The sequence below is a fragment of the Dipteris shenzhenensis genome, chromosome 14, assembly GCF_047967505.1.
Source record: "Dipteris shenzhenensis isolate YYH24624 ecotype China chromosome 14, Dip_SZ_1.0, whole genome shotgun sequence".
Taxonomy (NCBI): Eukaryota; Viridiplantae; Streptophyta; class Polypodiopsida; order Gleicheniales; family Dipteridaceae; genus Dipteris; species Dipteris shenzhenensis.
Window position 1 is genome coordinate 43,990,006 of NC_141609.1, and position 25,557 is coordinate 44,015,562.

Here is a 25,557-nt window from a genome sequence, read left to right on the forward strand (position 1 = left end):
GTTACATAAAGCAATCACTTGCAAAGGAATGCCCATCTGGAAAATGCCCCCATCCAGGTGGGACAAGTAATAGGCATGTCATTTGTGTCCACCCAATCCAAGGGCAAGGTTGCATCAATCTGTTGAACTCTCCCTGCACTCCCTCTGAGATTATGAACCACCTAGGCTTGTCGGTCTATAGGAAGCCTCCTGAAGGCTTTCCATGCTCCCACAGTAGATGCAGGGCCTCTCTCCCATCTAGGCCACTGCATGTAAAGAGAAGCTCCAAGTGGTCTGCCATGCTCATCCAAAATACTGTCATTTCACATGATAGGCTGCCTTTCAATCTCTTCATGGGTGGACGGGGGAAGAAGGAGATCTGAGGTGGGCTGTGGTGAAAATCCATCTGGTGCTATGTATCCAATCATCTCCTGAAGTGGGTGTGCAAGACTATATGCATCTAATAAAAAAGTCCTTTCAAGGCTCTTGCCCTGACATAAGTCCTCTCACAACGACCTTGCAGAGTAAGGCTCTGCACTGTAGATCCGGGTCAATGATATTCAAACCCCCTTCTCTTGTAGAAAGAATCAAGGTCTCCCAAGCCACCCTGGCTGTAACATCAGTTGTGCCATCTAGACCACTCCATAAAAAGTTTCGTATGGGCCTCTTGAGCTGAGTGATACAATCCCTAGAGTGGCACCAACAAGAGCATACAAACCATGCTGTGGCTAGAAGAACCTGGTTAACCACCACCACTCTAGATGCCAAGTCAAGTTTGGCTGAGCTCCAGAAAAGGAGCTTTCTTCTGATGCTCTCCAACACCGGAGCAAACTGTTGTGAAGGAGAGATGCCCACCCCAACTTGGCAGCCCAAATATTTTACGGAGACACCCCTCTGTACCCAAGTGAAACCAATAACATTACCCCAAGCCGGGGTGTCATCATCGCAAATCCAAAAACCATTGGATTTATGCCAATTAATGTGTGCACCTGCAGCCGTGCAAAATAAATCCAAGGCTGTCTGGAAGGAAGTGAGTGTTCTGGGGGAGGCATCCAAAAAAACAGCTGTGTCATCTGCCAACTCACTATCCAGGAGCTCTTCTTCCCTACAGAGAGGAAGCCTCAGCCCATATATATCAGCTTGAGATCTAAGGTAGATACTCATAGCTTCCGCCACAAACAGAAAAAGAGAAGGGGCAAGAGGACATCTCTGGCGGACTGATCTACCGATCTGAAATCTGTCCCCTCTTACCCCCCCAGTAAGCACCTGGCTATGGGCTGATTTGTAGAGAGAGGACACTCCTCTAATCCATGCATCTGAAAAACCAAAGCGAGATAGAGTACCCTCTAAAAATTCCCAGTCTACTCTGTCGTAAACTTTCTCAAAGTCCAAGAGTAGAATTTCCAACCTCTGGCGGCTCTGCATGTGGCCCATTCTGAGGTATGTTTTCTTATGATTGCATGATGAAAATTTCCCTTGAGCTTTGTTATGGTGTTTCTTTCATTCTTAATACAAGTCATTTCTTTGAAAAAAAAGAAGCAACTAAAATCAGCCTAGAAGATAACAACAATGTGGCCCAGTATAGAGTCAAGCCAATCTCCTAGGGTGGAATCATCAATGTTTTCCTAAAATCATCTAGATATAAACAATATTGTTTTTTCAACACACTGTGCAATGCACAAGTCCCAATATAGAAAGCTGCATAGTATGGTTCTAAGACAAAAGTATAGTGCAGTGTGGGTGCACATAACAGTTTTGGAATAGTTGATTTTGGTTGTTAAATCTTATGATTTCCGTTACTGCTCATCAATCTTTGTATTTTAAAGTGCCAGAAAATCATTGAAAGTGGCAATCCTCAAGGCATCTAATTGGATTCTCTGGTAATTGTAGGAGCACATTCGCTCTTTGAGGGGAAGAATTCTGGAAACCATTTTAAGCTTGCGATTTTTTATCTTCCAATATGGAGTTGTTTATCAGCTTAAAGTAGCAGAGGGGCGCACGAGTTTGGCAGTGAGTGATTCAAGCAGAAACTCTTTCCATAAATATTATGTGATATAGAATGTGCCTAAGACCATGGTTGTTTGGTCATATTGTCATAAATGCTGAATTTGTATCATCATAAAATCCCCGTCCATGGATGACTTTTAAACTTCTTCAGGAGTAAATTCTGTGTTGCTAATTTTAAGTGATATTTGATATGGTACAGAGTTAGCATTGACAATTATTTTGCCAGCTTTATGTTCTTATTGATCCAGACAAAAATAATACTTTGTAGAAGAAAACTTGAAAGTAAAAGTATAGCTGTGTGGATCATTAAGTTTGTAAATTGTTGGCTAAAAGCTTGACTTGCGTATGCACACACACACATACACACATGCTTTTTTACTGTGAAATTATCAGCTAAAAGTTAAAGTAAAGTTAAAGTTAAAAAATGTGAGTCTCAATGGAAGACACACACAACTTAGAAATAGTAATAGAACACCTCCAACTTGACTGTGAAGGAGCTCTCCAAGACATGACAATCTTGGAGAGACAAAGAAGGGATCTCCAAAGCAATATCGAAGGGATATCCTGAGGTAAATGAAGCAACTGAAACCATAAGCGTGAAAAAAAAGCTAATTACGGGCTGTATAGATGGTCTAGAGGGCCTAGAATCTCATCCAAGTAAGAAAGGGTGTATAATCTGGTAGTGGACCGTGGAAACAGGCAGAAGGCTTGAGCAAATGTTTGATGTGGAAATCTGATGCATAAACTTGTCAAAAGACTGAGAAGAAGATGACGAGTATGGGTGCAAAATTGTAGCATGTGGGGAACTGTTTCTTGCACTTGAGAGCATCTTCTACAATCCGGTGATGCAATATGCCTATGGGTAGGAAAACCCCAAGTGGTAATGCATCTCTATTGAAATAACTTTTGCTTAAGAGGATTAATACTTTTCCTAAAGGAACAAATGGAGAAAGATTGTGAGCACAAGTGAGCAAGAAGTGGTCACACAGAAACTCCAATAGAATGCTCAATGAAGATGAAGTACCAGTACTTGCTATATATAGTACCCAAGTACTACACTTTTTTTTGTGAGAAGAAATCTTTTATTTCTATGGAATAATTACATTCATAGCTGCTTCAAAAAACGAAGTAGCTACTACTCAACAAAAGATCTCAGTATAAGCTGTATACACATCCTGATCAATCAAACGAGTCTGAAAACAATCGTAGAATGATTGTTGCAGAGATCGTTTGAAGAAAAGAAAGGATGAAAATAGTGGATCACCAAAGACTCTATGATTTCTATCCATCCATAAAGTCCATAGGGTCCAATATCGCACCCATACAAAAAATAAATCAAAACCCTGTCTCTGGGGATGAAATCCAAACAACTAGAAAAATCTGCCAAAAGTAACAGTAGGAAATCGCTGTCGAAGCCTCTGTCTGATGAGAGCAATGAGATCAGAAGTGTTTGGACAGGACCAAAAGATATGAAGCACTGATTCAGTAGAGTGCGAGCATCTGTGACAAACAGCTGAAGCAATATGTCTGTGTGCGAGTAACTGTCCAGATGGAAAAATGCCAAGGAGAACTCGCCATAGGAAAAGCTGTTGTCGAAGAGGGACTTTGTAATGCCAAAGGAGACGCAGCCTTTTTCTCCACCACTTCATTGGACGATCCATATGCCAAACAGTATTTGCTCTGTTGGAAATCCAAGGTGGAGGTAATAACACTTTATATAGTGATGACACTGTAATATGTGAAAGCTTCAAAGGACGGACATATGAGGAAGGAGAGCGTAAAATCCAATCCTCAAGCCGATGCTGAATTTCTAAATGAGGTACCGGCAAGTACGGTTGGAGCATTGCTGAAATTTTATGCCATAAAGGACGATAATGAGCTCCCAAGCCATATTTGCGAGCAGCCAAAGAAAAAGATAGAATTGTGCCATCATCCTGAAGTACATCCGCCACAGATGAAATGCCTTTGAAGGAGAGAAAATAAGAACGTCGGGGTTCTTGTATGGCCAAAGGTGGATGGAATACTTTAGACCAAAAGAGATTCTCTACCCTCAAAGAGTTGCCTGAGAGAGAGTCCCTGCCTTTCCATTCCAAGTGGGATAGAATATGTTTCCAATCAAGAAGCAGAGAAGAGACAAAAGGGCATCCTCTGATCTTGCCTTGGATAGAGCCAAATAAAAATTCCCACTGAGTAGGCTGCCAATTCCCAAAAGCAGATGTATGAAGATGTAATAAGAGAGAGCGGATCATAAAAGCCCAAGGCTGATCTCCTTGTAGAAACTGCATCATCATTTTCCCCCTGTGAGCAAGCAAGTGCATTTGAATATTGAGAATGTTCAGACCCCCGTGCATCTTTGGAGAACAGAGACGATGCATGGAGAGTAATCTGAGACTTTTCTTGCCATGTTTTGAACGCCAGAAAATTTCCATGATAGCTGACATAAATGATACCAAATCTGCCTTAGTGAACATAGTGAGAGGCAGATAAATTGTATGTATGCTATCAAAATGGATTGTGTGTAATTCGTAGACGAACATGTAATGGCCAAGTTGCAAGCTTCCAATATTCAAGTTTTGCCCTTAACTTTACTAGCACCCAATCAGTTTGTTGTGAACGGGTGAGTCCCCAGCCTAGAGGATAACCAAGATGTCGAATGAATTGAGAAGCAGGGACAATTTCCCCAAGCCACAAAAGATTGTGCCAGTCCTGTGTATGTAAAGGCAGCAATTTTGATTTTTGAAAATTTACCTGAAGGCCAGCAGCCAATCCATATGTAGAAAGAGCATGCATAATCATGGACAGATCAGCCCGAGTATTTTTTGGAGTAAAGAAAGAATCATCAGCATATGCTTGAGCAATCATGCTGCGACTGCCTAGAATCTCCAAACCGTGCAGCTGGTCAGTGTCCAAGAGGTGATCCAGATATTGAAGCAGTGGATGGGTGGCTATGGCAAAAAGTAAAGCACTCAGTGGACATCCTTGTCTGACAGAGCAAGCAAGAGTCCAGGATGGAGAAATATCTCCTGAAAGCATGCAGGCAGCTTCACTATCTTGATATAGCCAATTGATGAGTTGCTGCATTTTTGTGCCAAAACCCAAAGCCTGCATAGTCGATGAAATGAAATCCCACTGAACTGTATCAAAAGCTTTGGCAATATCAACTTGCAATAACAAAACATCCTGCTGTGTGTATTTGGCATATTCAATTCCAATGTAAGCATTAGCAATGTTATCGGTGATATGCCTACGCGGGACAAAGCCATATTGTGCAGGATGCAACCCATCATGTAAAAACCCCTTTAGCCGAGCAACAATCATTTTGGTAGTGACTTTGTAAATTACGGGCATAAGAGTGATAGGTCTCCAGTTTGCCAAAGACTCACAAATTTGTTTTTTGGGAAGGAGTTTAATAAGACCTCTCTTCCATGTGTCTGGCATTTTCTGATGTTGCCATGTAGCATTCACCATATATAGTAATGGATGCTTCCCCAATTGCCTATAAAGTGTGCCAAAAAACTTTTTAGCCTGATCATGCTTAGTAAGTTTGAGTCCTTTTTGCAACAATGGAGTAGCCACAAGTTTGCTTTCTTCCATCTTAAATTTCTGCAAGAGACCTTTAGCATACTTTGTATGTGACATGCATATTCTCTCTTGGGTCTGCCAAAACTCAATGCTAAAACAATAGTGCAATAAACCCAAATCTATCATGTCAAATGTCTGACACAAAACGGACTGCATTGCTGCAATTTGCTGTGTATTATTGCCAGTGAGCAATATGTCATCCACATAAAGCACTAGAATGATTAAATCTGAGTTTTCTTGCAGAACATAAAGATTAGGCTAAGTATTCTTATTGACAAATCCTTGGGACATCATAAAATTGTTTATCTTGTGATACCATGCACAAGGTGCTTGTTTGAGCCCATATAAAGCTTTCCTAAGCTTGCACACCTTGTGCTCTTGTCCCTTTATCACAAATCCTTGGGGTTGCACATAGACCTCTTCTTTGAGATATCCATTCAAAAAGGTAATCTTAACATCTATCTGATAGACTGACCAACCATAATTTATAGAACGAGAAAGGACACAACGAATGGTAGTCATTTTGGCTACCGGAGCAAAAGTCTCCTCATAGTCAATTCGCTCTTCTTGAGCATACCCCTTGGCAACAAGACGGGCCTTGTATTTTTCCACATTGCCATCGGAATAATACTTAACCTTATAGATCCATTTGGTACCCACAATATTTTTACCAATGGTTGCATCAACCAAATCCCTAATGGACCTAATTTCAGATTCCATGGCCTTCTGCCATGTCCCAGAGCATCTGCAAACCTTTGAGGCTCAATTTCAACTTCCATAACGGAGGTCATCAATGCAAAATTGACATGTCCATGAGTACATTTTGTGCTGGCCCTAGTTCTCCCCAAAGCAGGCTGATCCTTAGCATCCTGAATGGTCAACCTTGCCCATTTTGGAATGGATTTCTCAGCTGTATCGATGGCTCTACCACTTGCTGTACCACTTGGAGTGGCATCCTTTGGTTGACCAACTCCACGACAGTGGTAGTGTTTCCAAACATCGGGCTATCCTTCCTCATCACTAGCTGGCTGCTCATCTAGAACATTTGAGGAAGAAACACCCTCAACATGTCGCAAACTAGCTGAAGTATGAGAGGAAGAAGGAGCATCCTTTGGAGAACCCATCATCATCCTCAAACTAAATTAATCCAAAGGATATCATCAGAAGGTGGCAAATCCACACTAGTTGGCTGCATGCATTCATTTTCAGCAAATGCAACATCTCTGCTGATTATTATCGTTGTGGTTGTTCGATCATAGAGCCTGAAGCCTTTACTATTTGTACTATATAAAAAAAAAACGCATTTGATGCTTTTGTCATCAAGCTTTGATCTATGCTGAGATGGAATCAAAGCATAAGCAACTGAGCAAAATACTATGAAATGATGAACATTTGAGGAAGAAACACTCTCAACATGTCGCAAACTAGCTGAAGTATGAGAGGAAGGAGGAGTATCCTCTGGAGAACCCATATCATCATCCTCAAACTAAATTATATCCAAAGGATATCATCAGAAAGTGGCAAATCCACACTAGTGGGCTGCATGCATTCATTTTCAGCAAATGCAACATCTCTGCTGATTATTATCGTCTTGGTTGTTGGATCATAGAGCCTGAAGCCTTTACTATTTGTACTGCATTTGATGCTTTTGTCATCAAGCTTTGATCTATGTTGAGATGGAATCAAAGCATAAGCAACTGAGCCAAATATTGGGAAATGATGAACTTTGGCTTTGAGCCATAAAACCTCTCACAAGGTGTCACATCGACCAATGCTTTTGTAGGGCATCTATTCTATATGTATGTGGCTGTAGTAATGGCCTCTCCCCAAAATGCCTTTGACACTTTCTTGCATTTTAGCATGCATCTTGTCATTTCCACAAGTGTCCTATCTGTTCTCTCTGAAATAGGATCGTGCTACGGTATGTATGGTATGGTCTTGTGACGCTTGATCCCATTTTCCTTCAAATACCCTTCAAAGGCATTTGATGTGATGTTTGGGATTTGGTATCTATTGGCCATGATAATGTCAGGAGCTGCTGGTTCTCCCCGACCTTGTTACTGCTCCCCCTCTCCTCAGGCTTACGACTGTATGGCTTGCTCTCCCTCTCCCCTCTGTGCTCTCCTCTAACTCCCGTAGCTCCTCTCAGCGCGTTGCCCTCTCCTCACCTTGCTCTCCCTCTCCCCTCTGTGCTCTCCTGGAGGTACTTGCATTTCTGTTTCTTCTTCTATACTCTCCTCGGTGATTCGACACGGGATCATAGTCCCTTCCAAAGCTGAGTGGATTCTACTTTTTATTGGTGGGCATAAGGCTCAGCTTAACCCATAGTGGCCGGGCGTAGGTTTGGCAGTAGGTGTGATTCGCCTGCCACCTTAGATAGTGCTCACACAGCCACACTACTAGATGCTTTAGCAGTGCTCTGAGCTGTTTGGGATAGATATCTCCTCCATGCTGTAGTGGGCACGAAAGGTTGGTATCAAGCCAGTTTTGCAACTTTGGTACACAGGAGCACAGACAAAGACTACTCTCCCTCCAAACCCCTTTCAAAGTCACAGAGGTTGGTCTCTCAGGAGCAGGCTCCCATCAACGCCTTTCTCTAGCATCCCCTCCCCATGAGCTAGACCGTGGTGACTTGGAATGTGCATGGGCTTCACGATCGTGCACGTAGTCAGCCACAATATCTAATACTATGATAGGAGTTGCTAAGAGTAGTGCTTGGTATATAAGGCAACATAGACACATCCAAAGAAGGTTTTACAAGCTTTGATCTGATGCATTTTTCACTGCTTAGCATGTGCGATTTCAAAAGCTTCATCAAACCGACGAGGATTCTTCAATTCCACCTTCAACCTGAGATCCGGCATGAGCCCAACAACAATACTCTCGATCTTTAGTACTTCGGCAGGGCTTCAGGATGCAAAGAGTCCTTTCATTCATGTCACATCTCAGCAAAGTGATTTAGGTAGTGGCCCACTTCCTTATTGGGTGCTCGCTGGTAGTTACAAAAATCTTTTCAAATCTGATTGGGATTCCTTGCACACGCATATTGGAACCAAAAACTAGCTCTTACATCCTGGTATTCAACATCCCGATTTTGTGTTTGCAACACATCTTGAAAAAAACTTAGAAACCATATCCGCACTTCACCTTGCAGACAATGGCATAGGATTTGCAACAGAACTCCTGTCTGTCTTTCACGTTCAGTAGCAATGTGAACTCTATGTCTGCAATGAATTGAGAAACATCTTCATTAGGCAGCCCAAGAAACTTAGGGAAACCTTGGGCTATCTCGTTCTTGCAACAAAAGCTACATATGTGGTGTGAGTACTTCTCCTTAGTCACCATGAATTCTTGGGGAAACTCCTTGCCGGGGCTCGAAAACAGTGACAAGAGAAACAGAGGGACTATAAGTGATCACTATAACAGCGCTTCAACTCACAAACACAATAAGAGTATCACTGATGAACCCATAACCTATATATTTCATCAAACTTTCAATCGCTTGCAACATTCCCCGCTCTCTAGACTACGCTATTCTTTTTTTTTTCAAGAAAATTACTTCATTAAGTATGAACGAAAACCATGAGAGTAAGCTCAAATGCGGGAATACATAATGCTATGCATGGGAGGGGGGGGGGGCGGAAACAGCTCAAAAGGAGCTAATAAACCAAGGAAGAGGCTGAAAATGCCACCTCAACCCTGAGGGAGACTAGGAGAAGAAAGGAGATCCTCTCCAAACTTTGAAAAAAGTAACTCTCCCGGCAGTGGGTGGCTGCTCTAGAGGATCCCTGCATGCTCGCCCAGATGGCCATCAGAGTGTGTACTGTGTCGGTCCAAATACTGGCCATAGCCTGGGAAGGGTGAACCTGGGTACCCTCCATCGCCTTTGTACACCTGGCTCTCCAAATATGCCAAGCTGCAATGCTAGCCAGAATCTCCCATGATGTGTCTACTAAGGCATGAGCATCTCTGAAAGGAGAAGGGAACATCTTGGAGGGAATAAGACTCCACTGAGTGTCGCCGTACAATGAGCACTAGATCTGGATCATGTCCCCCGAAGAACACCTGAGGGCCAGTAAGAGATAACCATGCTACTGAACTATAGGTCATATAGAAAGGTGATGTATGAAAGATACTGAAAAACCCCAGCGCAAGGACAAGGGGATCGGGGTCAAGATACCATTGTGAGTCTATGCCCCACTCCATGAAACCTGCAATCCTGATAGGCTGAAAGGCAACCTCTAAAAGCATATCATTCGAGCCCATACGACTTGTTAGAAGGCAATTCGAGCAGTTTTTAACTACTTTTGGGCGTTTCTGCTCAGATCTGGACCTTTTCCAGCTCTAGTCTCTCCCGGATGTGTTTCAACAGCTCCAGGCGTCTCCATACTTCTCCAAGCTCTTCTCTACATGAGTATTGTGTTCAGAAGTACTCCCGACAGCTTCATTCAACTCCAAACAGCTCACTTTAGCTCCTTTGTCATCTCCAGCTTGCCCACACAATGAGTGGACTGTTTTGCAGGTGTTTCGGGCCAAGGTGCACTTTCAATAAGTGTTTTGAGCTGTGTATTTCGCTTCAGGACTGTTTTTGCAGCCTATACTCTTGCACTCTCAGGTGCATTGCAGATACTCTGCATTGTTGGGCGCATTTGCAGTTACTTTATAGTTGTGGATGCTTTTGAGCTCCGTTGGATGCATTTGAGCACTCGTGGGTGCACTCTTTCAGATTTGGGTTGTGCATTTTCAGTTTGGGATTGCACTTTAGATTGCAGCAGAATGCAGTGATTGGTTGATGCTTGGGATTTGCAGGCACATTTGTAGCCAGTTGCACTTTTGGGACTTACAGTTCTTTTTGTAGGTACATTTGTAGCTTGTGGGTATCCCATTTTGCATCATGTCGACTCTTTCAAACAGTTTTGGCAATTTGTCCGGGGTTGACAAGCTGGATGGACCAAACTATGCCTTGTGGTCATTCATGCTTAAGAACATCTTGGTTGGTAAGGGCTTGTGGGATATTGTTAGTGGGGATGAGGTGAGGCCAGCAGGTTCATCTACATCCAGCACAGCTTCTTCGAGTCAGACTACAAGCAGACTGCTGCAGTCCCTCCTGCTAGTCCCATAGCATCGACGGAGGAGCAGAAGAAGTTTGACTGCCGTAGTACCCAAGCGATATTTTTGATTGCCACAAATGCGAGAGGTACATTATGACGACCATCAAGCCGTGCAAGGATGCAAAGGCAGCATGGGAAAGATTGGCAAACATGTATCATGTTAAGAATGAGGCAAGGGCCATTGCCTTGACAAATCAGCTCAAGGATCTCGAGATATATTGCCAAGATCACTGATCTATGTGATTAGCTCACAAGTATTGATGAAGAAATAGAAGACAAGAAGCTCGTCTCTATTGCTCTCAATAGCTTAGCGCCCTCATATGGCACATTCGTCACTTCATTGACCATTGTTCTCAGGGCAGCCCCACTCTTGTTCGATGAGTTAGTTGGGCTTTTGTTGCAGGAAGAGGAGAGATGCAACCAATGCAGGATCAAGGATCCAAAGAAAGGGTATGAGGTTGTAGCAACAGGCACATATGACAGAGGCTTATACAAGCTTGATGCTCAGCCTTTTGATCAAAAGGTATTGGCTGTAGCAAACACTTCCCAGGCTGATTTATGGTATGCCAGGTTTGGACATGTCCATCACAGGGCATTGTCCTACTTGTACAACAATAATATGACTCAGGGAGTGCCAAAATTACAGCAACCAGCAAATGAAGTGTGTGAGGGGTGTGCACTTGGCAAATTGCATCGCTTGACATTTAGTAAACAAGGCAAGAATTGGGTCAAGGCAACCAGAGTGTTGCAGATAGTGCACAGTGATGTATGTGGCCCCACGACTATTCCCACGCATAGAGGAGCAAGGTACTTTGTGACCTTTATAGATGACTTCTTCAAGTTCACATGGCTTTTTCTCATGAAGGAAAAATCTGAGGTGTTCTATTGGTTTCAAGAGTTCAAAGCTATGGCTGAGAACCAAACTAATTCTAGAATTGGAACACTCAACTCAGATAGAGGGGGAGAGTACATTTCACATGCATTCCAGGGATTTTAGAAGCAGCATGGGATTAAACATCACTTGACATGCCCTTACTTACCACAACAGAATCCACTCCATGAGAGGAAGAATCGTACTGTCATGGAGATGACGAGATGCATGCTGAAATTCAAAAGAGTCTCAAAGGCTTTTTGGGGAGAAGCAGTTGTGACAGCCACTTACATTCAGAACAGATGCCCTACCAAAGCTTTGGTTAATGTGAATCCATTTGAGGCTTTGTATGGCTTTAAGCCAAAGGTTAGTCATTTCAGATTTTTTGGCTCAGTGGCATATGCTTTGGTTCCTGATGCACATCGGACAAAGCTTGATGACGAGAGTAAATGCATTTTCGTGGGGTATAGCATTGAAAGCAGGGGATTTAGGCTGTATAATCCCGCTACTAGGAAGGTAATAGCAGAGATGTTCTCTTTGCTGAGAATGAGTGCATGTAGCCCGCTAGTGCAAACTTGCCACCATATGATGACACCTCTTTGGACATCATCTAGTTTGAGGATGATGAGACGGAGTCTCCTGATGCTTCCCCTTCTACTTCTCATAGTTCAGATGGCTTGCCACATGTTGAGGATGGCTCTCCCTCAAATGTTTCAGATTTGCAGCCAACTAATGAGAATAGACAGCCTCATGTTTGGAGGCATTATCAACGTTGTGAGGCCACTAAAGATGTTGATGCAGGTCCGAGTGGTACAACAGAGAAATCTATTCCACGTTGGGCAAGGTTGACCATTCAAGATGCTAAGGATCAGCCTACTTTGGGGAAAACCAGGGCCAGCACTCAGAAAAATCAGCAAAAGGTCAATTTTGCTTTGATGACCTCAATGATGGAAGCTGAAAATGAGCCTTAGAGCTTCAAGGTCAGCATAATCCGACATGGCAGAAAGCTATGGAAGCTGAAAGTAAATCCATTGAGAAGAATGCCACATGGGACTTGGTTGATGCGCCCATTGGGAAAAATGTGGTTGGCACGAAATGGATTTATAAGATGAAATACCATTCAGATGGCACACTTGAGAAATACAAAGCCCGTTTGGTTGCCACGGGGTATGCACAAGAGGAGGGAATAGATTATGAGGAGACATTTGCTCCACTGGCCAAGATGACCACCATTCGTTCAGTCATCTCTCTTGTTGCGTTTTATGGTTGGTCAGTGTACCAGATGGATGTCAAGACCGCTTTCCTCAATGGAAATCTTAAAGGGGAGGTCTATGTACATCAGCCCCAAGGTTTTGATGTGAAGGGACAAGAGCATAAGGTATGCAAGCTCAGGAAGGCTCTATATGGGTTGAAGCAAGCACCTCGTGCGTGGTATCAGAAGATACATCAGTTTTTGCTGTCCCAAGGCTTCGTAAACACTCATACAGAGCCATATTTGTATGTTGTGCAGCAAAAATCAAAATTGGTCATGTTGGTACTATATGTGGATGACATCATACTCACTGGCAGTGATTTGCAGCAAATTACAGCAGTGCAGTTTGCTTTATGTCACAACTTTCACATGACAGATTTGGGCCTATTGCACTATTGTCTTGGCATTGAGTTTTGGCAGACCCATGATGGGATTTCCATGTCACAGACAAAGTATTCGAAGGGGTTGTTGCAGAAATTTAAAATGGAGAGCTGTAAGCTTGTGGCTACTCCATTGGAAAAGGGACTCAAGCTGAGTAAGCATGATACTGCTGAAAAGTTTGATGGCACTTTGTACAGGCAATTGGTTGGCAGTTTGATATATCTATCCTCCAGACGGCCTGATATTGCCTACGCCATAGGGCTTTTGAGCCAGTTCATGTATTGTCCCACGATCACACATTGGAATGCAGCAAAGAGGGTTCTCAGATATGTCCATGGCACTCTCTCTCTTTTTTTTCCATGAAAAAGACTTCTATTAAGTAAGAACAAATACCCGCGAGAGCAAGCTCAAAGCGGAATACATCATGAAATCATGAGGATAATAAAAAACCCCCTCAGAGTGAGGTGGAAAGAAACCAAGGCTGAGGCTGAAAGTGCCATCTCAACCCTGTAGTAGATTCAGAGAAGAAAGGAGAATCCTTCCATTCCCTGAAGAAAGAAACCCTCCTAGCTGAGGCTGCACGGGAGTCCCCCTGCATACCCGTCCATACGGCCATCAAAGTGTGTACGATGTCTGTCCAGATACTAGCCAATGTGTGCGAGGGATGAACTTGAGTACCCTCCATAGCCTCTGTGCATCTGGATCTCCAGATATGCCAGGCTGCTATGCTCGCTATAATCTCCCACGAAGTATCCACAGAGGCATGTACAGCTGTAAAAGGACGGTGTGGAACCACATCCAACGAGCAGAGCTCAACCCGATGACGTCGAACCGAAATGGCCCGGGAGGAGTCAAGTCCCTCATAGAAAACCTGAGGTCCTGTAAGAGAAAGCCAAGCCACCGAGCCCCAAGTCATAAAGAGTGGGGAATGGGCAAAGTGACTGAAGATCCTGGCTATCCCCATCCAAATCAATCTCGCCTGTCTGCAATCCCATAAGCAATGCTGAATAGACTCCGAAGCAGAAAGGCAACGAGGGCAAGTAGGGTCGGCTCCGAATCTGGACCTCCAAAGGTTCACTGCAATCCCTCCATGAATAGAAAGCCAAAAGAAGATAGTGATCTTTCTATTCCTGTGGGATTTCTAGAGCCTCCTCCAGAAGTACCTCTGCTGATCCGCAGTAATACCAAAAGTCTCCCAATGAGGAACTCTGGAGGGTCTCCAGTCTCTACTACTGAGCTGAAATCTCCTGGCATTACTGACCGTGTAACGAAAGAAGGGGATGGTCTTCTCTCGATGCCCCGCGTCAATCCACTCCCACTCTCCGGGGTCCCACTGTAAATACCTGATGGGAACTCCTCCATAGAGCCAAAGTCTCCAAGACCCGGTGGAGAGTAACTGGGGGTCAGGGTCTAAGAACCACTCTGAATCTGATCCCTGCATCAAAAGGCCTACGACCCTAATAGGCTGAAAAGCAGACTCAAGCAATATATTATCTGTAGATCTGAGCAATCTGCCACCATCCTGGACACTGAAAACTAAAGCATCCTCCTGTGCATCTCGGAAGGCTAAGACCTGAAGTGGAACCCCGCCTCTCGAGAAAGTACCTGCCCAAGTGGAGGTAGTGAGAGGCATATCATCTGTGTCTATCCAAGCCTCTGGAAGGGCTGTCTCAATCTGCAAGATCCTCCTTGCACTCCCTCTGAGATGTCCTGTCAACCTTGACTTGGTTTCCTCTGGAAGCCTACGGAAGGCTTTCCAAGATCCTAAAGAAGAAGCAGGTCCCCTCTCCCACCTGGCCCACTGCATGTAGGGTGAGGCACCCAGTGGTCTGCCACGATCATCTAAAAAACTGTCGTTCCACATGATGGGCTGCCTATCAATCTCTTCCCGGGAGGAAGGAGGAATCCTCCGAAGAGAGCTTCTGAAACTAGCCCAAGCTTTTAGAATGGCAACCATGAGAGGGGATGAAGGTGATCTGAGGTGTGCTGAGGTGAAGATCCATCTAACACTGCTCATCCAGTCTCCTCCTGAGGAAGGTGTGCACCTCTGTATGCTGCTGATAAGGAAGTCCTTCCACGGTTCCTGTCCTGGCATAAGTCCTCGCACCACTATCTTGCAAAGTAAGGCTCTGCACTGTAAATCTGGATCAATAATATTGAGACCCCCATCCTGTGTAGGGAGGATGAGGGTCTCCCAAGCCACTCTGGCTAAGGCATCTGCTGTGCCATCAAGCCCACTCCAGAGAAAGTTCCTGATCGGTCTTCTGAGCTGAATGATGCAGTCCCTGGAACGGCACCAACATGAACAAATAAACCAGGCCGTGGCCAAGAGGACCTGGTGGACCACCACAACTCTAGAGGCAAGATCCAGCTTGGCTGAGCTCCAAAAGAGAAGCTTCCTTCTGATGCTCTCCAACACGGGAGCAAACTGCTGCGTGGTAGAAATACCCAAGTCGACCTGGCAGCCCAAATACCTGATAGGCACACCCCTCTGAACCCAAGTGAACCCTATGTCAAGTCCCCAAACTGGAGTGTCCTCATCACTGATCCAAAAGCCATTGGATTTATGCCAATTTATCTGCGCCCCTGCCGCCAAGCAAAATAAATCCAATGCTGTCCTGAAAGAAGTCAATGTCTGTGGAGAGGCATCCAAATAAATTGCTGTGTCATCAGCCAACTCACTGTCAAGCAGCTCCTCTTCTCTTATGATAGGAAGTCTCAGCCCAAAGATGTCAGCTTGAGATCTAACATAGATGCTCATAGCTTCGGCCACGAATAAAAAAAGGAAAGGAGCAAGGGGGCATCCCTGACGGACTGATCTCGAAATCTGAAATCTCTCACCCCTTACCCCACCAATAAGTACCTGGCTATGGGCTGATCTGTACAAAGAGGAAACACCTCTGATCCAAACATCAGTGAATCCAAAGCGTAGAAGGGTGCCCTCCAAAAAACTCCAATCTACTCTGTCATAAGCTTTTTCAAAATCCAACAGTAGAATGGCAAGATTCTGGCCACTCTGCATGGCCCACTCTGAAGCTTTCCAGAAAGAAAAAATGTTATCAAAAATACTTCTGCCATGCACAAATCCCGTCTGAGTGTCGTGGATAAGATCAGGGAGAAGTGGCTGCAATCGGAGGCTGATAGCCTTGGTCAGAATCTTGTAACAAGTCCCCAGAAGTGTGATAGGCCTCCACTGGGACAATAAATTTATGCTACCTCCTTTTGGGATAAGGTGGATGAGGCCCTCTGTAAGCGATTCAGGCATCTCGCCAGAGTCCCAAATGGCCTGCATGGCTGAAGTAATATAGTCTCCAATCATATCCCAAAATGCAATGAAAAAGGACGGGGTGAGGCCATCTAAACCTGGGCACTTGCCCTTGTGAAGGGCTGAAAGTGCAGTCCTGAACTCTGTGTTGGTGAAAGGTGCGTCAAGTAGAACCTGCATATCCGGATTCACCAACACTGGGATACTCTGCCAAATAGCCTGTCTAGCATCCTCTATATCGTGTGTCTCAGGATCAGCAGTAAGGAGGGTGGCATAGAAATCTGAAGCTATGCGTAAGACGTCATCTGGCTCTGTCTGTAAAACCCCATGTGAGTCAATAAGCTGAGATACACTCTCTCTACTATGTCTAGGGCCAAGAGTAGAGAAAAAGTGTTTATTGACTCTACCACCCATCTGAATCCAGAAGGACTCCCGTGCATGAAAGGCATACTCTGCTCTCTGATCAAGCAATAACTGCAGATGAGCCCTCGCTGCAGCAAGGCGCTCCTGAATCCAAGCATCTGAAGGCCGTTTCTGCTCTTCCCTCTGCAAAGCTGCTAACTGCTGGCGAACACCAATCTCACGTCTGAGAATATCTCGTCTTCTGGTAGAAGCAACTGAGCAGTAAAAGTCGCTAATACCAGAGAGGGCAGCGGCTAAATGTGAAGGATGTGGCTGCCCTCCCTGGACATGAGCAAACCATATCCGTAGGGCTGCCTCTGTAAGGTCCTCCTCTGTGTAAAAGGCATCTGGAATCCTGATGCTGGCAGATTGGCCTCTCAAGTGAGGCTCTGAGATAGCCAGAACAACAGGGAAATGGTCTGAGGTGGAAACCCCCGCAGCAATGCATACCGATCCACCTTTGTCTAGTGCCCAGTCATCTACATAAAATCTGTCAATGCGTGCATGAATAGGCATCTGCTGCCTCCTGTTCGACCAAGAGAACAGGAGGGACTGTGGCTGAATAAGAAAGGCATCATCACACCAAGTATCTCTGCCACAGAAATGGAAAAGGAAGGCATCCCAAGTTGCTCTCTCCAAAGAGTGAAGTCCGCCTTCTCTACCCCCTTTTTTGTCTGAAGGTAACTCGACCATGTTAAAGTCACCTCCAATCACCCAAGAATCCACAATGGGGGCCCAGGAGAGCAAAGTCTTCCACATAAGGACACGTTCCCCTCTAATGTTGGAGGCATATAGGTTGAGGAAGCCAACCTTACGCCCTCCAATCAAAAGAATAATCCACTGAGCTCTAGAGGGGATAATGACTCCGTGCCCAACAACTAAGGGGAGAACCGAATGCGAAACTGAAATAGAAGTGCCACCCCTAGTGCCCAAAGCAGGCGACCAAAAAGTATGTCCTGAAAGCAACTTGCCTGACTTGGCACAATCTCTATAATCCAGCTTGTGCTCTTGAATAAATAATATATCAATGGGACCCCCAGTAACACCTGGATGAAGCTGATCCCGGATCAGCTGTCTACGGCGGCGATGTGGGACGCCACCTAGGCCCTGTATGTTCCAACTGATAATCCTCATCGACGGGAGGATGTAGAGTGGAACACCTTACCCGACCTAGTGGCGGAAACAAACCCCTCAACAGGGGAAGACCTCCTGCTCGAGGAAGGAGGGAAGGAACCCAGTGGAGGAAAGTCAATAGGGGAAAGAATCCTGGCACCTGAAGAAGAAGCCCTGTCAACAGGAAATCCAACCACTGGCTCCCCAAAAGTAGCGGGCACAAACTCCTCCTCTGGGAAATCTGAACTCTCTGCCAAGGCTGAAAACGAGTTCCTGTGGAGCAATCCAGACACCGGAGTACGAAGGATCCCTTGTGAGGGAAGAGGATCAACAGTGTAAGCTATCCCCTTCCCCATGTCCAAGGGAGGGAGTGAGGAAGGCTCTCTAACCGGTGTCTGCCCAGTCGCGGAAATCTCTCCGTCCTCAAGAGGAACATCTGCTGGCAGTGCTGGATCTAAGGAAGAAGCTGCAACTGGGGAGGAGGTCGAAGCTTCAGCGTCTCGGACTGTGCAAGGTGGGACAGGAAGGACAGCTCGAGGTGAAGCAGAGTCTACTAAGGTACCCTCGTGAACTGAAGGAGGGACCTGCACACGTACTGGAACCCACTGTAAAGCGTCGCGTGTGCCTGAGGGAGGTGGGGGTCGAGGAGCAGGTGAAGGACCTGTACCACCCCCCTGCCGGGGCCGAGGAATAGGTACTGGACCTGTACCACCACCTGACTGAGCAGGACCGCCACGTGAAGAACGAGGAGCAGGAGCTGGACCTGTATCACCCCTCTGTCGAGGTCGAGGGGCAAGTGCCGGGTCTAATCCCCCCCCTGTCCCCCCTGTCGATGCCCTGAGGCGGTAGCTGTACCAGAGGGCTTCTTAGGCCTTTTCTTCTTCCTGGGACAATCCCTGGCAAAGTGTCCCGAGGTCCTGCAAATCCTGCACTGGTCCTGCTTGCCTGAAATCTCCACTCTCTGGCGAAAAAAGGAACCATCCGGGCGCTGTATCATGACGTGGTCCATCTCGAGGTTAGGATCCTTGCAAAGGACCCTAACTCTAGGAACCCCATCAGCCTTGGTTGCCTCTGCTGCAGTCAATGGCAACCCAGGGAGGGGTGGGATCTCAGCAACTGCGCCAAAATGCTCCCCAATAACAGAAAGAAGTCGATGGTAAACCTGGGGAAGCCCGGGGAACCTGATGAAGAGCGAGAAGAACTTCTTATCTGCCTCTACTGGGTCGAAACCAAGGTGAAAGGCTTCAAAGAAGATCTTCTTGTGTCCCAGGTGTAAAAACTCGGCCTTGAGCACAGTGCTCGCAGCCTCTGGAGTGTCAAAAACAACCTGGAAAAAACCTCGTCCCAGAAGGCGAACATCTACCAATCGAGGAGCGAGGTCTGGGGGGAGAGCCGCAAGCATCCAGTCTCTGGCTTGGGATCTGGAAGGGTGAGACCCGAAGATGCGTGCTAGCAAAGTGGTAGAGCACTCAATCTCTACATCCTTCTTGAGCTGCTGCAACTCGTCTTTAGAGAAAGTGATAGTTTTCGCGGCCGGTGGAGATGGAGTAGGATTGGCTGACGGAGAATCCATCGCCAATCAAGGTGAGGAGGCCGACTCGAACAGAAAAAAAAAGCTCCTTCCGTTCCAAAAAAGCTGCGAGGGGCAAGGGAGGGGAAAGGAGGCTAAGAGGAAGCAGGGGGGAAGGGGAAGGAAGGAGGAGAGGGGCTGGGGCTGAGAGGGGAGAGGGGCAAGCTGAGAGGGAGGGAGGGGCTGAGAGGGGAAAGGAGAGGAGAAGAAAGGGAGGAGTGAGAGGAAGAGAGGGGGCGGGAGAGCAAGCAGGGAGGGGGCGGGACAGCAGGGGAGGGGGCAGGATAGCAAGGGGGAGGGGGCGGAGGCAGGGAGAGGGAGCGGAGCAGCAGGGGGGAAGGGGCGGAGGCAGGGGGGAGAGGGGGAGCAGCAGGGGGGAGGGGGCGGAGGCAGGGAGAGGGGGCGGAGCAGCAGGGGGGAGGGGGCGGAGGCAGGGAGAGGGGGCGGGACAGCAGGGGACAGGGGGGAGCAGCAGGGGGGAGGGGGCGGAGGCAGGGAGAGGGGGCGGAGCAGCAGGGGGGAGGGGACGGAGGCAGGGAGAGGGGGCGGGACAGCAGGGAGAGGGGGCGGGACAGCAGAGGGAGGGAGCGAGGGATAGGCAGGGGGAGGGGGCGGAGTAGCAGGGGGGGAGGGGGGGGAGCAGCAGGGAAGGGCTAGGGACAGGCTGAGGGGGGAGAGAGACGGGCTGAGGGAGGTGGAGCAGCAGGGGAACGGGGAGGAGCAGCAGCCTTGCACTCTCTCTCTTGGCTTGCATTATGCTTCAGATTGTGATCTAAAGCTGAGTGGTTTAGCTGACTCAGATTGGTCAGGGGACATTGACGACAGACGGTCCACTACTGGCTATTGCTTCTCATTGGGTTCAGCCTATATCTCATGGCTCAGTAAGAAGCAAGAGCGAGTCTCTCTTTCCTCCAGTGAAGCAGAGTAAAAAGCTGCAAATTCAGCCACTACGAAGTTAATGTGGTTAAGGAAGCTTTTGCATGACTTACATCATGCACAGGATGGCGAAGCAAACTCTATCTTCTGTGACAGCCAGAGTTGCATTGCCATAGCCAACAATCTTGTCTTTCATGCTCGCATGAAACACATTGAAAATCATTATCATTATGTATGGGATTGTATTTCTGATGGCTTCATTGATCTCATCTATTGTCCATCTGAGGACAATGTGGCGGATATGTTCACCAAAGCCCTATCAACAGATCTTTTCTTACGACATCGACATGGCTTGGGGATCAGAGACATTCTCACAATGTCAAGGGGGGGTGTGAAGTGATTCACGATGACATTGTTTCCATATACTCCCATAGGTTGCATATCCATCTGCAGGGTACATCTGAGATGGTTCCAGGGTACTTTGAGCCATATCTTTGAGGAGGGATTTGTAAGAGATTACAAAGATATGGTGTTGTAGGCATAAAGTCAACCCTATGGTTGACCAGTAGTACTTGGGTACTATATATACCAAGTACTTGTATTGTTTCATTTGAACATTTCTATTGGAGCTTTCTTGTGTGTGCACTCTTGCTCACTTGTATTCACAACCTGTCTCCACTTTGTTCCTACATTGTTTTCATGTACTCCCATAGGTTGCATATCCATCTGGATGAATTTGTGCAACCATGGTACTTTAGGTACTGCAGGGTACATCTGAGATGTTTCTAGGGTACTTTCAGCCATATCTTTGAGGGGAAATCTGTAAGAGATTACAAAGATATGGTGTTGTAGGCATAAAGTCAACCCTATGGTTGACCAGTAGTACTTGGGTACTATATATACCAAGTACTGACCTTGTTCCTACACTTTCATACTTAATAGAAATCTCTTCCCCCCCTCCCTCGAAAAAACATATGTGACTACTTCATGGAAGATTCTTGCGAGCATATCAGCATGGCATACTTGGAGATCCAGATGCACAAAGGTCTTAGATGGTACTCAAATCCACCCTGCACACATGTTGGCCAATATTTGGACAGATATGTACACATCTTGGTTGCCATTTGGGGGAGCATGCAAGGGTCTTACCAAGAAGCCTCTACTAGGAAACTTGTCTTCCTTAGAGAGTCTAGTGGCTTCCCATTATTCTCAGAGTCCTCTGCTAGATTGAGGTGGCACTTTCAGCCTCAAGCTTGATTTTTTTAAAGCTCTTATAGGAGCTTGATTCTGCCCTATCAGGGAGTTTGTTTCTCATGTTTTGCATGATGTACTTCTCCCTTGAGATTTTCTCTTGGAGTTTCTTTCATAATTAATAGAAGTCTTTTCTTGGAAATCTTTGTTGTCACATTTATGGGACTAAGAGACCTGTTGTCAAATTTGGTGACTAAAACCTTTATATTCACCTTCTTTTGACAAGAGCATTTCTTGTCACTTCTTTGTAACCAAAACCTCTATTGTTACTTTTAGCTTATCAAAACACTAGGTATCACATTTTGTGATTGAAAGCTGCCATATTTAGTTTAATGTCAAAGTATTTTTTGAGCTACTATTGTCTTGTGGATATTTCCTGCAATCTTTTTCATTCTTGTTGTGAGGAGAGAGAGAGAGAGAGAGAGAGAGAGAGAGAGAGAGAGTTAAGAGCTTGTGTTATTTGTCTATATAAAACTCATATTTATTGTATCCATCACTTTAAAATATCAATATATGGTTTCTCCCTCGGTGTGAAGTATGTGCAATAAAGAAATGCTAAAATAAGTCCTTGCTCCCTCTATGGAACTCCTTCACATGGAATGGAAGGTTGCACAATCAAGAATCTTACAGCCATGGAGTGCTGACAAAGTAGAAATTCCAATTAATGCAAATATAGGAGATATCAAGGAATCAAACGATTAGATTTTTTCTTTGCTGCTGTTGCAAAAAACAGACATCCATTAAGTATGAATGAATCCAGCAAGAGCAATCTCTTTGCGGAGATACATCATGTTGTGCATGAAAAACAAACCCTCAAAATGAGGTAGAAAATAACCAAGTTTGCTTTTGAAATGCCATCTCAACCCTATGGAAGTCTCAGAGAAGAAGGGGAAGCCCCTCCATTCCCTGAGGAAAATAACCCTCCTGTCAGGCTACTCGAGAGGATCCCTACATACTCGTCCAGGTAGCCATCAGTGTATGTATAGTGTCTGTCCATATACTAGCTAGAGTGCGAGCAGGGTGAACTTTAGTCCCATCCAAAGCCTCTGTGCATCTAGCTCTCCAAATATACCACGCTGAAATGCTCGCCAGGAGGTGTCCACGGAAGCACGCACAGCCCTAAAGATATGGTTGAAATGTCAACCAGAGAACATGGCTCAATCAAGTGTCGTCTAATCGCCTAGGCCCATGATGAGTCATGTCTCTCAAGAAAGACTTGAGGTCCCGAAAGATAAAGCCAAGCAACTGAGCCCCAAGTCATGAAGAAAGGGGAAGAGGAAAAGAACTGAAAATCCCGGCAATTCCCTTCCAGATAACCCTCGCATGTCTGCAATCTCATAAACAATGTTAAATAGTCTCCACAACAGAATGGCAATGAGGGCAAGTAGGGTCCGCCCCAAACCTGGATCTCCACAAATTCACTACAATCCCACCATGAATAGAAAGCCTAAAGAAAAGAGTGATTTTTCTATTTCCAGAGTCTCCTCTAAAAGGATTTTTGCAGATTAGCAGAGATATGAAAGTTGTCCCAGTGAGCAGCTTTGGAAGACCTCCAGCCTCTACATCTAAGCCGGTATCTCCTGGCATTACTGACCGTGTAACAAAAGAAGGGGAGGCTCTTCTCTTGATGCCATTCATCAATCCATTCCCATTCTCTTGGGTCCCAATGCAAGAACTTTATGGGAGTACCTCCATAAAGCCATAACCTCGATGATCCCAAGGAAATGAGAAGAGAGTCAGGATCTAGATACCAGTGGGAATTTGAACGAAACTCACAATCCTAATTGGCTGAAAAGATCTTTCTAGCAAAATGTCATTTGTGGACCTAGATAGTTTGCCCATGGAGTGCACATTAAAAACCAAGGCATCCTCATGTGCATCTCGAAGTGCAATAACCTGACGTGGAATGCCAGTAATCGAGAATGCACCACATCCAATAGGCATGTCGTCTATCTCCACCCAATCCATTGGCAAGGTTGCATCAATCTGTTGTATCCTCCCTATGAAGCGCCAATTGGTCGGCCATCTTCATACAAAATATAATCATTCCACATGACGGGTTGCATCTCTTCATGAGAGTAAGGGGGAATTCTCTGAAGTGTACTCCTGAAGCTAGCCCATGGTTTCAAGATGGCATCCATGAGAGGGAAAAAAGGCGATTTGAGATGGGCTGAAGTGAAGATCCATCTGATACTATCCACCCAATCTTGTCCCGACAAAGGTGTGTAAGACTGTATACTGCGAATAAAGAAATCCTTCCAAGGCTTGTGACCAGGCATACGTCCCCTCACAACTATCTTACAGAGCAAGGCCCTGCACTATAAATTAGGGTCTATAATATTAAGACTCCCTTCCGCAATGGGGAGGATCAAAGTCTCCCACGCCACCTTGGTTGTAACATCCTGTATGCTGTCAATCCACTCCATAAAAAGTTCCTGATTGGTCTCCTCAGCTGAGTGATACAATCCCTAGAATGGCACCAACAAGAGCCAACAAACCAAGCAATGGCTAATAGGGCCCGATTAACCATCACTACTCTGGAGGCAAGGTCAAGGTTGGCAGAGCCCTAGAAGTGAATCTTTCTCCTTTTATGCTCTCCAACACCGGAGCAAATTGCTGTGATGGACATAATAGTATATAAATTTATTTTTCCAAAAATAAAAGAAAGATTTTTCCAAAGCTTTCTCCCTATGCTCTCCAACACTCGAGCAAATTGTTGGGATGGAGAAAAATTGTTGTTATGGAGAGAATAGTATATAAATTTCTTTTCCCAAATAAAAAAACTTTTATTAATAAACTCTTTAGTGACAAGACACCTAGCAAAATACATCTCCCCAATGAAGGCTACCATGTTTTTTTAAAAAGACAATGTATCCCCTTGGCTAGCCGTTCTATGGGGCATTACCTCATACAAAGGGCTGAAAAAATAGCCACTCTAGTGGTTTATAATGCCATATTATGCCACCATCTGTGAAATAAAGAAAAGGGCCTGGCTCCCATATACTGATAAAAGACACCATCTGCGAAATTAAGAAAAGGATCAACCAAGTAGTAGATCTGGACCCACCATGAGAAGAAGAGAAGGCGACCTATGAACCACCTAAGAAGAAGACGACGCTTGTAGGCACTCTCCCTTATTATCATGGGAAGACAAAAAAATTTGCAAGGTCTAATGAGATAGGATGATCTCACCACCCAATTTAAATCGCTCCTATCAATTAATGTTGAAGTCGAGATGATTTTCTTGACAGCCAACCAGTGAGCCATGCTAATAGCTAGTATATAACCAAATGACATGCATTTTTATTATATATTACAAACACACAAATTTTATTTGAAGACAATTCTTTCTGTGAGCAGAAAGACAGAGAAGTTTATTTTAGATCTTTAAATTGTGGATGTTATCACCATCTATCTGTTCGTGAAAGAAGTAATTTGACTGGAATTAGCTGGTTTTGTGCAGGTTTATGGTGTTTCATGGATTGTTCTTGTAGGAATTGTTCTCATTTTTAAGGTATGCAGAAAAGTCCACTGGCTGCAAGTTCTTTTTGTGTACATGTTGTTTCCATGTGCTCTATTTGTTTTTTAATAAATAAAAAACAGTTGCATTTCTGTGTTGTCTTCTTGTGCAGGTCTTTTCATTCAGTCCAAAGCGTTCAGTGAATTTTCAGATGATTCTGCGGCTTGTCCAAGGCATGGTTTCCATTTTAATTATTGCAGGCCTTGTAGTTACTGTTATATTCACACCAGTAACTGTGGGGGATGTGTTTGCAAGTTTATTGGCTCTGATCCCAACAGGCTGGGGCATTTTATCTGTGAGTCTCTCTCTCTCTCTCTCTCTCTCTCTCTCTCTCTCTCTCTAACTATCTATCTATCTTTCTGCCCACACGTCAAGCC

The 25,557-nt window shown here is 45.3% G+C and overlaps 1 protein-coding gene across 1 annotated transcript in view; it reads left to right on the top strand.

Annotated features, from left to right (window-relative positions):
* LOC147894679 (callose synthase 9-like) overlaps nt 1-25,557 on the top strand; it is a 433,662-nt gene that overhangs the window by 402,606 nt on the left and 5,499 nt on the right. The window contains exons 44-46 of the mRNA XM_087384939.1: nt 1,870-1,989; nt 25,124-25,174; nt 25,293-25,475. Coding sequence (XP_087241065.1) covers nt 1,870-1,989; nt 25,124-25,174; nt 25,293-25,475 — 354 coding nt within the window. The remainder of the gene's footprint in view (nt 1-1,869; nt 1,990-25,123; nt 25,175-25,292; nt 25,476-25,557) is intronic.